The 15,424-nt window shown below is 41.3% G+C and overlaps 1 protein-coding gene across 3 annotated transcripts in view; it reads left to right on the forward strand.

The window, feature by feature from the left end:
• The first annotated feature begins 645 nt into the window (after window positions 1-645).
• The window catches only part of LOC125970205 (excitatory amino acid transporter 2), a 28,881-nt gene continuing 14,102 nt past the window's right edge, over window positions 646-15,424 (forward strand). The window contains exon 1 of one of the 3 annotated variants that reach the window (XM_049722259.1): window positions 646-856. Coding sequence is in view for 2 of the 3 variants with exons in the window: in XM_049722258.1 (XP_049578215.1) it covers window positions 13,056-13,093 (38 nt within the window). In the remaining variant the exon portion in view is untranslated. Of the gene's footprint in view, window positions 857-12,807; window positions 13,094-15,424 lie in introns of those variants that run through there. The other 2 variants (XM_049722258.1, XM_049722260.1) reach the window with 2 other exon arrangements.

Genomic DNA, 15,424 nt, shown 5'->3' on the forward strand with positions numbered 1-15,424 from the left:
CACTCCGTTGAAAATGGAAAAAAAAAAGGGTTAGGACAACATGAAAGAGATTAGAGAATGAAATCGTGCTAAAGATTAAGAAATTTAGAGGTTAAAAGTGACCTGGGACATATTACACTCCGTTGAAAATGGACATAAGGGTTAACAGAACATGAAAGAGATTAGAGAATGAAATTGTGTTGAAGATTTTTATATGACAGTAAAAGGAACTAATCTATCAATAAAGAATTTATTTTGCCAATGCTAACAATAGAACCATCTATTTTACTAGATCTTCTATTTTGTGATTTTTTTTTCTATTCGCAAGCATTTTTGATACCTCATACAAAGAGGTGTAACACTGAGCAACCCTTTAGGTTTGTGTAAGAATCAGCAATTTTTCTTCACTGGCCTATTTGATGACACCTCCTAAAATGGATGTGTGGAACTTTTATTTAACGACCCCGACCAGTCACTATTTTTGGCTGGGTTTGTGTCAACTTTCAATGTGATGCAAATGAGCGCGCGCATCTGAGGTAGAGGGAGGAAGATCAGGTATAGGCTGCATCTTTCACCAACTGGAGAGATATGGCATCCCCATTGAGACGACACAAAGAGGAGGGGGCGGGCGCACGCGAGTGGGGGAGCCAAGCGCCGAAGGGTGAGGTGAGGCATAGCTCATTTTGTGGACTCGTTGAGCAGCACAGCTTCTCGGATACTACTGAGACCAAAACCGTCACCGTGCTCTCTCCGTCAAGCGCTCCTGTGGTGGATCGCAGTGGCTTGCTGTGCTGCCTCAGCCTCCGTGACGCGGATGCAACAAGACCCTGCAAAGGAGCTGCACCGAAAACTTTCTTTCTTGAGGTTTGGAATAAAGGTAAGATGCTGCTTTTGAAACACCTGGCCATGCTGTACAAACAACCTCACCAATACTCACAGCAAATTGTTTATTTTAATCAGATTGGGACGTGGAAGCAAGCGAGATTGCAAGTGATTTTCTTGCGCTTTTCCCGTGTGTGCAGCGCACAAATTAGGATGGAGAGATGCGCGACACATTCCATCAGAGCGGCGTTGACGCTTTCATCCATCTGGGTTCATTCATTTAAAATGATCAGACATGCATGTAGAATTGCAAGCAATTTGTTGCAGATGATTGACGCGCGTTAACCTTTATGTTCTGTCACTGAGAATAACACCACATGGTTTAAAGATTGAAATGGAACCGTGTGTGCATTGGTTGCCACTTCTTGCAAGAATTTGGCGTTGAACCAGGTGTTTATTGTTTGCATATAAACAATGCACGAGCTTGCTTCATTTTAGACATTAAACCTTAATGTGATGAATTTTAATAGATAAGAAACTAGAAAGAGGTTGAATTCATCCTTTAACAATGAATAGTCTGTTTTAATGTAGCCTACCATGATTTTGTGGCAACGGGATACTATTAAATGTGGCTGTTTAGCTGCTTCGAACTTCGATCACTGCAAAAGAGCATTCTGATAATCAACAAGTTGGATCAATGTAGGTTTTGTGGTAAAAGGTTTTGTTTTCCTCAAGAAAACAATCAATAAGAAATATATATACCATGAGTAAAAAAATGCAACATTTGAACAAGCCTTTTATGAATGGACGGATGAAGGAATCTCTCTCCTCAAAGCCAACAAATTCATCATAACATTGCTGGTGTATAACCATCCACTTAAGCAGCCTTTCATTTGAAAACACATAGCCCACAATAGGCATGTACGCAAACACACATGCACATAACAGTTTCCCAACAGCAGCACCAGTGTCACCATGGAAACCAACACTCTTGGCACCATCAGTTGATCACCTCCAGCTCATCAATTTAGAAAACGTGCACAAGGTGTGTAGGCGAACGCTTCTGTCAGCAGCACATTGACGGATGCGCCTATGGTGGAGATCAGTGTGGACGTTGGATTACTCACAAGTCCTTCTGCCCGGTGAGACACACTGGCTGGACCATGGCCATTTTGTCACAGGGGCGGAGTCTGTAGAGAGCTGGCGTTCAGTGTAATTGCCGGGAGAATCTGTATTGAAAAGTGTCCATGCAGCTAATGCGTTTTGTCCTTTTCCCAGAGGCTGTTCTCTGAACTACTGTACTGTGGCATTTTGTGCTTTACATGAATGAGCACAGACGTCCAAGGCACATGCTGAAAGGCGGGATGAGTCATTTTGATGTATAAATGTCCTATATCTAAGTGTGTGCGTGTGTTTGTGCTCATGTTAGTGTCATAATGCCTGATCAAAAATCACTCCAAAGGGAAATTGAGATTCATCCATTGGTTCTTGTTAAAGCTTTGCTCATATCACAGAATGATAATAAGAATTGCATCAACTAACACAAATAAAAGCAAATGAAGTATATGAATGTTTTACCATCTCAATAGTTGCAGGGAGATAACGAAAAATGCAGCATTTGTGTGTGCTGATGGTTGCAAGCATAATGAATAAAAATAATAATAATCAGTACGTATGAACATGTTGACACGACGGAGCATATTAAGACCAGCCATCTGGGCAAACAATGCCTTAATTAGGGTAGACATTGCTCAAGGTACCTTGTAGGTTTACATGAATGTGTGTATACGTGCGCGTGTGTGTGTGCCTGTGTGTCAGTGTGTGTGTGTGTGTTTATGCGTACGCATACATACACGTTTGTGCTTATGTCAAGGCTGTAGTATGACATACTACATGGGGGAGCTAAGATTGAAACACGCAAGCCAATCCAAGGGCAAATAATATCAAGACAAAAATAGGACACAACAGCTTTGTGGGGAAAGAAAATCAATTTGTAAGATAGAAATGTCAGGATGCAAATGAAGCTCAATAACTTTGCGAATTATTAGTATCCATGACACGTTGTATGGATTGCAGTAAATCTAGCTCAAACAGGAATTAACGACAATTATATGAGTGATATGATGTTTATTCTGGATGAGAGCCAGTAGCTGAAATAGCTGTTTCTTCTGTCTTGACTTGAGCTAAAACTTTCCTTAAAATAATAATTAAAAATAAAAATAAGGCAAAAGAAGTTGCAAAGACTTGCTTCTGCCAGATAAACTGAGATCTAACACTGCCAAGCGTGTGACAAAGAGTGGGTGACAAAGTGGGAGTGACAGAAAAAGAGTGCAGGATTGAAATATGGTGATATTTTTCTCTAAGTGTATATATTTATTTTATTTAGAGATTTGTTGTTGAGCGGCTCCTTATAGGTGCCCATGATGAAGTAAAAGGGCAGCACAAGCACCATGAAGGTGCAACACACTCACAGTACATTAAGGAACTAGCACTTAATTATATCTCGCTTCTGCTGTTAGGCCGCTTAAACCAAACTGGAAAAAATACTAATAATGGTGGTAAAAATAATGATACGAGATGTGAACTGCTCACAAGAATTCACCATCCACATCAACGTTCAGGCTTTCCATTCATGGAGTTCCTACTGTTATTGTGTGGCTCTCACTGCTTGTGTAATCCTCCTGGGAACACACGGAGGATGCCAAAGTACCATCCAACTCCTTGTTTCATTTGCTAACAACTTTGTGTTTGTCTAAACTGATTCTTATGTTTGTACTAATAAAAAAAAAAAATCTGTTGTTTTTCTCTTTGATTTTGTTTCTCTTTCATTTGAATGTTGAATTATTATCATCCAATTTTTAATTGTATTCATTTGATTAGGCTCTTTAAATTAATTGGATTCCTGGTATGGATCTTCCAATAGATATTCTGTAATTTTCTTTGTTTTATTTCGCTAATGCAGTCCCGCCTATAGAATCAGTGTCTTAGTTCTCAGAGGTCTGCACAGAGTGGGGTCTTTCCCATGGGTTGACCAAACAAAGAGCCTGGCTCCCTTCACTTCTGTTTGACTGCACAGGAACAGGACAACACAAGAGGCTTCTGCTGGGTGGCAAAACGATAGACCGCTTGATGGTCATTGTTGAGGCATTACTTTAATTTTGCTATGACAACTGCTATTTAACAAACCAGCCCGTGAATATGTTAATTCAGAATGTTGACGATAATGTACATTATTTTTCTATACCGTTTATCCTGTTTAGGGTCAGACTTCAGAATGGAACATAACAGATACTGTATAGGACGAAAGGCAGATCAAACCCTGGTTGCCAATCAATCAGTGCAATAGTGCATGGGGCATAAAGTGGGTATCGATGTCTTGACAAACCAACTATGTTAACTGTTACCAAAAGCCCTGATAAAAAGTCAAAAGATACTGTACATAAGAACAGTGACAATTCCAAACGATTGTTCAGCGCATCGAAAAGAACACAAGATCAGTATCTCGCTATAGCCATGACAACAGAGTTGCATGGGGACATTTCACAGTCTGACCAGTGGCCCTGTAGAATATTCGTATACGTACACGAGAGCCTGAAAGTATTCACAATCTAGCAACATTGGAAATGAAAGTGGCAAGGGACTAAATTTAGCCGTGTAAGAATTATTAATGGACTGGACATCATTACAGAGTTTGAAAATTGAGGTAACACAAGAATTATGTAATTGTAGAAATAATGAAAATAGCTCAGAGATTTTCATCTCTCTTTCCAGTGTCACCTCATTACAAACCAAAAGATAATCCATTCCCCATCAAATTCACGTTTACTAGTAATGTGGCAAATTTCCAAAAAGGAAATTACTAAATGCTAAACTACTACACACTAAGATGGAGTCGCTCATGAATTTAGACTTTAAGTGCGATTGAGGATGTGTTTATGTTGATAAAGCAGACGTAACCTTTCGCCACTGCCCACACCCACATCTCTTTGGCACCTGCTCCATCAGAATTCAGGTCAGCAGCGGGAGTCACGGAATTGCTCTCGGAATGAATGGTAAAGGGGTTGGGGCTAAACGGAGGGGGGGTCTCGTTTTTTTTTTTCTCCTGACACCAAAGACCAAGCTGCTGAGAACAATCTACCCTTTGTGTTAAAACCAAGAATTATAATTGATGGTCAGTCATTGATTTGTTTAAAACAAATACACACAAGACCTCATGAACAATGGTAAGAATTCTGCGTGTGCCATCCACATGGTTTGTCTTTATAACGGGCAAATTATATTTAAAAAAATAGAAGACTGCATCTGTTGAAATGTGGCAAAACACAAAACTGATACCACAGACACTCCAATAAACACCAGAAATAAGAATACTTATAGTGCGGAGACTGTAATCAAAGCGCATGAGTTTTTTTTCCACCAAGAAGTGTCACAATTCTGTTGGTTTGGCATATAAATTGTACCCTGTGAAGATTTTTTTTTTTCTACGTACATGTTAATCAAAAGTAAGACTTGTAAAGAGAATTTAGGGTGAGCTGAATGTAAATGAATGTATGAATCATCACTGCTACCGGAATGCTTTTGATAATTTACTTTACAATTACTTTAAATACTTCTCATTCGCTCTCCTTGCCTCACCCACCTTTCCTTCGTCATTCACAAATCCTCAATTAAGTGTGCAATGGGACTCTGAGCAAGGTTTGTGTGCCTCTTTGTTCACTCCGGGTGCACCGGCAGGCATTAATGTTCCTCTTGAGTATTTAAATGTCCTTGAGCTGTGGGAGCAAAGAGCCGAGCTGCCACTTGTCTGCTCAGATGTGGGAGCGCTTCATCACTTGTGGATGTTTTTGGAAGCCAAAGGGGTCTCATGCATGTGAACTGCAGCATTGAGCACAATGACCACACTCGGAGGAGAGACCCCTACGTCCATGCCGCCCCCCCCCCCCCCCCAACTTCTTCCGGAATAACCGTTTTTTTACGCTCTCCCTCAGGAGCCTTTACCGTCATCCCACCAATCTTCCTTTCCTCTTCCCCATCACTATGCACCCCCCTTACCCCATGACGCTTAACCAATCATCCTTCGCCTAGTGTGCAGCTCCCCAACGTTCAGCCTATCACCATCCGCACAAGTCCAGTTGATAAAGCGTACTGTCTAGTTTGTTTACCTCACCCACTTGTGCAACGGAACACACAACAATCCCCTTCATTGCCTTTTTGTCAGAACTCCCTTTCAGAACCGAAAAGGGTGAGAGGTAAAGGGGGAGGAGGGGCCTGCAAAAACAAAAATGAAGGAAACAATTAAATCACCCCTCCTCCCCATGAACCCCCGTGCTAGCGGTTTCCCAGCTCGATATTCTGTGAACTAACTTGGAGGCCTGTAAAGTGGCCCATTATTCGAGTTGGGATGGCGTGTTCCAAGAGCGCTCTGCCTCAATGGCTGATTAACACAGAGGGGTTTTTGTTTGTAGCTTTTGGCTGACTGCATTATACACTGCTTAATTAGGACTAGCATCTATCTATCTATCTATCTATCTATCTATCTATCTATCTATCTATCTATCTATCTATCTATCTATCTATCTATCTATCTATCTATCTATCTATCTATCTATCTATCTATCTATCTATCTATCTATCTATCTATCTATCTATCTATCTATCTATCTATCTATCTAACCACCCGATCCGTCCGTCCGTCCGTCCGTCCGTCCGCCCGTCCGTCCGTCCGTCCGTCCGTCCGTCCGTCCGTCCGTCCGTCCGTCCGTCCGTCCGTCCATCCATCCATCCATCCATCCATCCATCCATCCATCCATCCATCCATCCATCCATCCATCCATTCATCCAAGAAATATACCCTTGTCCTTGATTTGACTAATTCGGATGCAGTTGGATATCTTCTACAAAGATCTAATCACTTTTTTAAAATTAATTAATACAGCAGGTCTTGCACTGTAAATGATCTAATCCATTGTGACGTCACAGAAAATCCTCGTTTGCCACTTAGTAGTAGTGGGATAACGGTCAGCCGGGATTTTATGGAATTTATGTTGTAAGCTTGCTCCTCCAGTGAAGGGGCTTTACCATCCAGGGAGTCGGTTAAAACGAGTGAGTTCGAGGGATTTAGCCAAGATGGAGATGAGTGAAATAGGGGAAAATGAAAAGAAAAAAGCTATCGTATGCATCTTACTAATTATTGGCAATATCTTGAGTTTGAGAACTCTATATTTATAGACAGCACAAGTGCAAACCTCATTTAGTGTATTAGGGAATTTGGCAGACAGCTCTACATCATGCTTGGCATTTCAGTGTGCCAGGAACTTGCGCTCAGTGCACCTGACAATTTGGCGGCAGAAGGTAGATGAGACTTTACGTTCTTGCTGGAACCTGTCACGGAATTTTGGTGAATGTGGTCGAGGTGCAGCACGCATGATATAGACGTTGTAGTGGATGTCATTGTATTTCATTCGTAAACATAAAAAGAGCACGCATCGAACCCTCGGAATCATTGTAGAAATTGGTTGACTGAATTATCATTATTATCATCTTATTTTTATAGAATAACACCCGTGTCCATGGCAGAGCTTGGGGGTAGTGGGGTCACAAACGGATGTGTACTAAGTAAACATCCTCCATGGGTGGAAGAAGTACTTGCAGTTCCTCATGAATCACATACTTTATGCACTTTGACCTTCTGGTCCAGCAATTTCGTTTCTGCTTCACCCATGTCTCCCATGCCAATTTCGAAGGGAATGAGAGGAGTCGTATTGATTGGGTGTGAAGAAAGAACGCTGTGTTCAAGCCCACAATGGCTCAAACCGCCTGTTTGCAACAACACAAACCTGCATATCAAGACTTTGCTGGGTACGAATATAGAGCCCTGACTCTTTTCTCTGGATCTCATCTTTGTAATGAATAGTGACAATAACAAAATAAAATAAACACTGACTCCATGTTATGATCTTTAAATGCAGTTACATTGAGGAATTTGTTTGAATACAATCTTGTTGTACTGTCAAAAGAATGTCATTATTAGTATTTTCATTGCATAGCTTTACCTTTTCCCTAGATAAATGTTTATATAAATATTGAATAGTGAAAAACAAGGTAAAATGGAAGCATTTAGTATGCTAGCCAATTATGTTACACCAACAACTGCATTCTTTCCCATTTGATTTCAAGAATCCTACATCCCATTTTGCCACAGGCAATGATTAAAAAAAAAAAGTCGAATCAAATTATGGCGTGTGCTCAGATAGCCTTGGCTGTGGATTATTATGGACTTGTGGAATGAAGTCTCAAAGGAAACAGAAACAGCAGATGATTAAATATTATTTGTAAGGTGGTTGCAATGGTAGTGTATAAAATAGTCATTGTGTTTTAAGTGAGAATTTAGTAGGTTCAAACAAGGTGTACGTGAGCTCCTTGGGGGTTCATCACTGTAATTGTGTGTGTGTGTGTGTGTGTGTGTGTGTGTGTGTGTGTGTGTGTGTGTGTGTGTGTGTGTGTGTGTGTGTGTGTGTGTGCACGCGCGTGCATGAGTCTAATTGTCTGTCTTAAGTGACTGATGTGATGAGTTGTGCATGTGTGTGTAGAAATGCCCTTTCTGTCAACACTGTGGGGCAGTGGACAGTGGAAGGAGAGCTGGCATCGCTACTGCTGCTGGCGGTGCTCAGTCCCAACAGACTGCAGTGTTTAATTAGTGAGAGAACATCCATCCTCTTTAGTCCTCTTATTGGCAAATCCCAAATAAAGCTGAAAACCTGCAACCGGGTCTCAGAACTTGGACCGAGAGTGATTTATAACAAAGGGCACCTGTGAAAAATATTATATTGGCCTTGTTTGTGACCATCTTGTTCACGTGTGAGACAGTCCGTGTAAAGGCATGTGATGTTTTTGTGCGTCTATTTTTGCTAGTGGCAGGTGAGTCAATTGGTGTATGAAATGTGATTTGTGCAGTAATGCCTTTTCATAGGCGGAGCTAGCCAACACAGCTGTCAGCTCTTTATGTAGCCAACAGATTACCTGATAACAAAGACTCCCTCGATGAACGCTTCTAGTGATTGCTTTTATTTGATATCAAACGTCCCTTCCATTCTGAACTCTGCATCCCTACTTTTACGAGCAGCCACACCTTCTGCCCCCCACCCCCCTCCCATTTATTAGTCCCCTTCCTCCATGCATGGCTGCACATCTATCTTTATATGGCATTCCTGCCTGCCCCATTCTGCTCTTCCCGCTCTCTACTATACACCTCTCCCTCATCCTCTGTCATTCCCCTCCCAACGATGCAGTGGATATTATTGGTGCTGTGGTAGGGGGTGGGGTGGTCCTGCCTTACTAGCTGATTTAATGAGATCCTGTGGGGAATCGGCCGAAGCCATCAGAAGCTGACATACTGTATATGCGGATCTGTTCAACAGATGTGCCTTTTGCTAATGATTGCAGCACTGCTTTGTATTTGCATGATCATCCACACGGCCATAAGAAAGAGATGAGAGATGAGGCGGCCAGCAATAGGTGTGGAAGCCCTGCACAGTACAGAGTGAGAGTATCCATGAATATGGATGATCTTCTTTTCTCCAGTAGCCTTTCATCTGTGCTGCAGTTGGAGATTGATGGTAGTTCTGATCTTGTTAAAAAAAAAAAAGAGTGCTTTCGAGGAGGATTCAGGAAAAAAGACCTCATATCAAGACTACAAGAAGGAGTCTAAATCAAAAACAGCCTCAATAAAAGAGAAAGTAACAAATGCTTAGTGCAGTCGAGGGATGCACGGACAATAATTGGAAATCACTTAACTATAGATGCAGCCATGAAGAGAGCCACAGTCAGATTATATTTCAAACTCTATCTCTGGTACTTCATGGAGATGAATGGGAATTATCCAATTCAGTCTATCCCAAACCCTCTCCAGCATAATAGGCAGTTAGCACGTAATTAGAGCTGAACTGGTCACATCTGAGAGACCTATACAGACTACAACACGAGCTTCAGGATTCCCAGAGGCTCTGTCTCTAATGACTGCCTGCCTCATTATGAACACAAAGGGAAAACAAAGCGCAAATTTAGAGGATGCTGACAGGCAGAGGAATACTGATCAGTCATACAGGACATCGTCAAGATGAGAGGCACCCTGACTGGGGGATAGGACTGTTAAAAAATGGAATGAAAGTAATGAAAATATAAACCAAAGGTTGCGTAACGTATGATGATGACAAATTGAAAGTTGGGGTATTTCAGCTGGGCTTGTGGGTAGAACAGGAAAACTATGCATGTACTGAGTCTGTACTAGTCTGCGTGGATTTGTATGGGCCTTTGAATTTGTATGTGCTCTAAATGTTTGGATTCCTTTGTTTTCCTCGAGAAAGATGGCCAGCTCCTTCAGCACTAGGTGGTCACTGACCATGGTACTGAATTCTTGCCCTGCTGACAATCCCAGAAAAAGATGGTAGTTCGTAGTAGAGCAACACAGTGTCATTCATAGATTTTTGGAGGACATTCATCACTGTATGTTCTTTCTGGTCAAACGAGCATTGCTAGAGGAAAACATTTTTTTTTAGTTCTTGCCATTCTCTGCGGTTGAATAGACTGAGAAATGCATCATGGCAATACTGCTTATAGAGTCATAGTCAACTATATGTGCGTATATATACGTAGTGTATTAGTTTCTCCCAAAAATATTTACTATATTTACAATTGTAGTTGTAATTTATATTTTTTGCAACACATTATCAGTGTGCTTCTGTGCAATTTTAAAGCACGTTAAACAACCCAAATAATAAGCATATTTTGAAATTGATCTCCCTATGATGATCCACAGGATTATTGTTGTATTTGTACAGGCTAAATTGTCTATTATCGGTCCCATGTATGTATAATGAAAGCGCTCAGACCTACAGATACAACTAACAGCACAATATTTACTGGAAACTCATCTTGTTGAAAGTGTAATCAAAAGACGATGACAAAGCCTCCCTTTCTTCAGATGTTCGAATTGATCTGCCACTTCCTATGCACTGCACAACCCAAAGTGTTTGCTGAGGGCTTCATTTTTCTTTTTCGCAACTCCTAGGCAGCCAGAATGCATGAGCCCGTTTCTTCCCACTACATAACAAAGTAGCTGTGAGGCCCATTGGGGCCAGATATATCCGGAGCCTGGCCCAGCTCCAGTGGTCTTTACCTCACATTATATTGTGATGCTCCAGTCATGAGAACGGGCAATGGGCCTCAGAGACACCAGTGGGAAATGTGTATTCTCATTTACATTTTCCTCAGTGTCAAAAGCAAATTTAACAAGAAGCAATCACACAACCTAACTTTAATGTTAGTTTGTTACGTAATGAAAGCTGTGCTGTGTGTATTCTATTGTGGATTTCTTTTGTGTGAAAAAGCACAGATCACGGACATGCACATTTACAATCTAATTACATTTAATCTTTTGATATGAATGCAATTTTCTCATTTGCCTTTGAGTTAAGATGGACCCCATTCTGAGTTACTAAGCCCCTGTTAGTGAGCTGTGTATATTTGTGTGGCTGGGAGCGTCCTCCTTCCCCTTCATCCCCTTCTCTGTAAGCTGCAAAGTGTTGCCAGGACAACCCCTTGCGGTCCTGCTTGCATCGCAGCAGCCCTCAAAGCCAGCACTCAGGGAGCCTCCACGCACTGGGAAGGCAGCATAAAATCGGGATAATCGCCGTCGATTACGGCTCACAATGAGCCCTAGCTTCTGAAAGATTCATTCATCTTGGCAAAAAACAAAAAAGAAAAAAAAAAAGGAGGTTGTGGAGTAAGAGAAAGGGCCGTCTTGGTCCCGCCGTTGCTCTCCCACGGTCGGCACAGGCATGACATCAGCGGCCTGAAAGACCCAACGCGCCCGTTGCCCTCCCCTCTCGCTATATTCTTATATTCCAATTTGAACCCCGCCCCCCCTCCCTCGTGTTTTTTCCTCACCCTTGCCAATTTGGATGCAGTGCTTGGCCGGGCAACTTGGGGCCACTTCCACTATTTGCTTGTGAAACAAAGCCCTTGAAAAGGAAGAGAGAGGAAACAGAGCGCTTCACATGGTACCAGCCAAGAGCAGGGATGGCTGCCTCCGCCTGCCCCTCTCAGGCCCCTCTTTTGGCCGAGAGGAGGCGGTGGGATCGCAGCAACCCGTTTCCTCTAGAGTGTCTCCCTGTAACCCCTTCCTCTCTGTACCCACAAACCTCATATAAAAATGCTACATTTTCCCTGAGAGATCCTCTTGAATAGGTATGACATGTGAAGAGATTAAGGATGAGTGATTTCTCATGACACAACCTTTGCCGACAAGGATGGCATTCCACCAGCTTTTGTTGTGCAGCGGGCCATTTGTTTGAAGAGGAAATAGCTTTCCAACACATTTCCCTAATTAGAATAATCTTGTGATACTGCTGTATGCTATGCGAAGTCCCATGCTGCTGGGAGACGAGAGCGAAATCAGCTTGACTTCATCCTCGCATGAATCACGATGGTCGTTTGGGCTCTGGGGCTAAATTTTTTTTTTTTTGGCTGGGATATACAAAAACATGAATTGATGATTTACCCTCAAATTGCATATCACCGGGTTGGCATGACATTTTCACACAGAAAAAATATTGCATATTGTTGCATAACAACTGAGAACTGTATGCATGAAATCTCCTCTGCTCTCCATCAGGATGGCCAACGTTGCTAATGTTAAATCATACTTTCGCGCAAAAAGTCTATTTGTAAAGCTCTGCATATTGCGCCATTAGTGGGCATCACCATATTCCACAGAGGTGGATCAGTCTGGGAGTGGGGATTACCGTGTCCAGGGAATGCAAAGGTCCCAGGGATTGTGCTCATAAAATCAGAGATTAATTCTCCTCTCCCCTCCCCTCCACATTTTATATATTTGTCTATTTTATACATGTGTGTGGGTCTTTTTGGCCAGGATTTTCATTAGCAGAGTTAGTAGGTGGGGGCTTAGTTTCGGGGTGGGTCTGTGCCGGCAGACGTCAGGATGAGACAATTCAGGTGGTCTCTTGCAGTGACTTGTTCTGTGGCCTGATCTGAGTGGTCTTCTGCTCTGTGGATGATCAGGAAGAGCCATTGGACAGCTAAGAGCTACCAGTACATCGATGCTGGTCACAGCCAACAGCCATACTTGGGACCCCATCATCGGCTGCTCTTCTTTTTTCCGTTGCATGGAGCGGGCGTGATTTTACAGAGACTTAATTGCTATTTGAATACCAAAGCTGGAGAAGTGACGCCGGTTAATGTATATAGCTTTGAGTGCAACTCCACCTGAAATGAAGTAAGTCTATTTAGTAGCATTTACACATTCAGAAAGGTCAAGAATGAGTGGTGTCCTTTTGAGCTTTAATGTTGAGGAGCTTTCACCGCACAGCCAACTGATTTATTCAGATCATCATTAATTTATTCTTGGCTTCATTGCCATGTACAATTAATCTGACCAAGATCTCAGATGAGATTAATTGATTCATCCATCTGAGACCTTCCCTCCTGTGTAATGGTGTATGTGAGCGCGCAAGGCTGTGTGTGTGCGCACGCGCAAATCTGCACCTGTGCACCTGTGCATAACCTAACTGATTTATGAGCTTCTGTGAATGGCTAATAATACCCAAGACATATTAATTTACGACATCATTAAATGATTGTTTTAGAACTGTACTGACCTAGACTATATCATGTTAAGATTTATTTAAGTTTTCCAAATTTTCTTTCTGACAAACTTCATATCAATCATAATGTTTGAATAATAATACACATAATAATATTAATAACGTAATCCGTATGTATGTTATCTTAATTATAATAGCATATATATACAGAAAGGGGAGAAAGATTATACCAGCATTATTATTATTATCATTATTAATATTATTACTATTATTATATATCTGGGAATACATGGAAAGTAATGTGTCAATAATTTAAGATGTGCTAAACAATACTGAATGCAGCAGAAACCTCTGCAATATCAATTCTCTTTGACATTTTGACCAAAATTATTTTATCCTCACAGTCCATTTCAAGTGTACTAAATACAGAGTGAGTTAGAAGGCTCTGGAACACATATGTCAAACCTTAAAGCTTGCAGATCAGATCCAGCCTATCACGTATTTTATGTAGCCTGCGAAACTAAATCAAATGTGTCAAAATCCATGAATCTTGTTAAAATATTTACAACAATTGTTGTATGTAATCATTAATATCTTTGAGATATTGCAAGCATTTTCTTTTTACAAAACCCTTTTTAAATGTAATGTAACAATAAAGGTTAGTCGAGTAACTTGAACAATAGCTGAACAAGATTACATTTCAAAACTAATTACCCATCAATTTGTAGGGTATATGTAAGAAGATGAGTGTGGCTTGTGACAAAAATGAATTCGGCAGCCCTGGTCAAGATGCTAGGAGTTTTTAGAATTTAGGTTTGAATTTAACAAAACTATTAGACCCACCACATTCAAATGATAAAAAAATTATGATACTTTCCATGACAACACCACCCATTTCAGATGTGAAACGTATCCAACAAATCTTATTAAAAGCATTTCAAAATTATTCTTTTTTTGCAAGTTCATGCTGTCATGTGTCATGGTGAGAAGGGTCCTAATGAGTCTCATGACAGAATAATATCCGACCTTCATGACATTTAACATGTGCTTCCTCTCGCCTCACTGCTAAAAATAATTTCATCAGAAGGGAAGTGCGAAATAGACTAATTAACTCCTCATCACTCTTATGGGCTGGGATTCTGCAGTATTGCTCATTTTTTCACCTTTTTCTCACCTATGTTTTTTTGTGCTTTCACTATAATTTAGCTTTTTTTGCCAGATGTATGAAACACAAGCCGAGGTGGAGTATAATGGGAATGTTTCGCCGTCTGTTTGCATGTTCATTCTGTATTTCACACGTCATTTTGAAGTTAATAAGAGAAGATCGCAACGCTCCATCTGTGTGCCTGGAAGCTGCCCAGGTGGTCTTCCTATAGTTGATCTCACAGCAATACACAAAGCTTGAGGAGATGGGTTCGCTTGTGTGTTTGACTGTGTGTGTGTGTGTGTGTGTGTGAGCTCGTCCGTGTTTGTGTACTCGTATAATAATTAGTAACTACAGCACAGTAGCCAAGAACGACCAAGTCCAACCGCGAATAGCAAATTTCTGTGAATTGGCGCTCACCTTAATTAGCTTGAATATCACATAAGCCGTACCTGGATACAAGGCGCACCAGCTACAATCATTTTGATGATCGTTTGGAACAAGTATTTGGGAGTTCACGGTACCTTGGCAGACCTCCCCAAAATCTTTTAGATTGTGAGGGGGTATCTGGAAATGTACCATTACAGAGTATTTCACCACCATTAAAATGCACAGTTGACGGGAACATAATTTATAAGTACTTCATTTCATAGATAAAAATACACCTAAATCTCAATGTTACTCGCTTCAATCCTACGCGACCCTCTGTCTAATGCGGTTTGGTCATGGACCCCAGTTGTTTTGGTCATAAATACATTTTCATGAGCTTTGTTTGCTTTGGCCAGGTATTCTCTCCACCCAGCCACTCATGAGTCATGAGTTCTCTTTTCATAAAATGTCAGACTTTGATAGGTGTGGA

The sequence above is a fragment of the Syngnathus scovelli genome, chromosome 6 (genome assembly GCF_024217435.2).
Source record: "Syngnathus scovelli strain Florida chromosome 6, RoL_Ssco_1.2, whole genome shotgun sequence".
NCBI classification, from domain to species: Eukaryota; Metazoa; Chordata; class Actinopteri; order Syngnathiformes; family Syngnathidae; genus Syngnathus; species Syngnathus scovelli.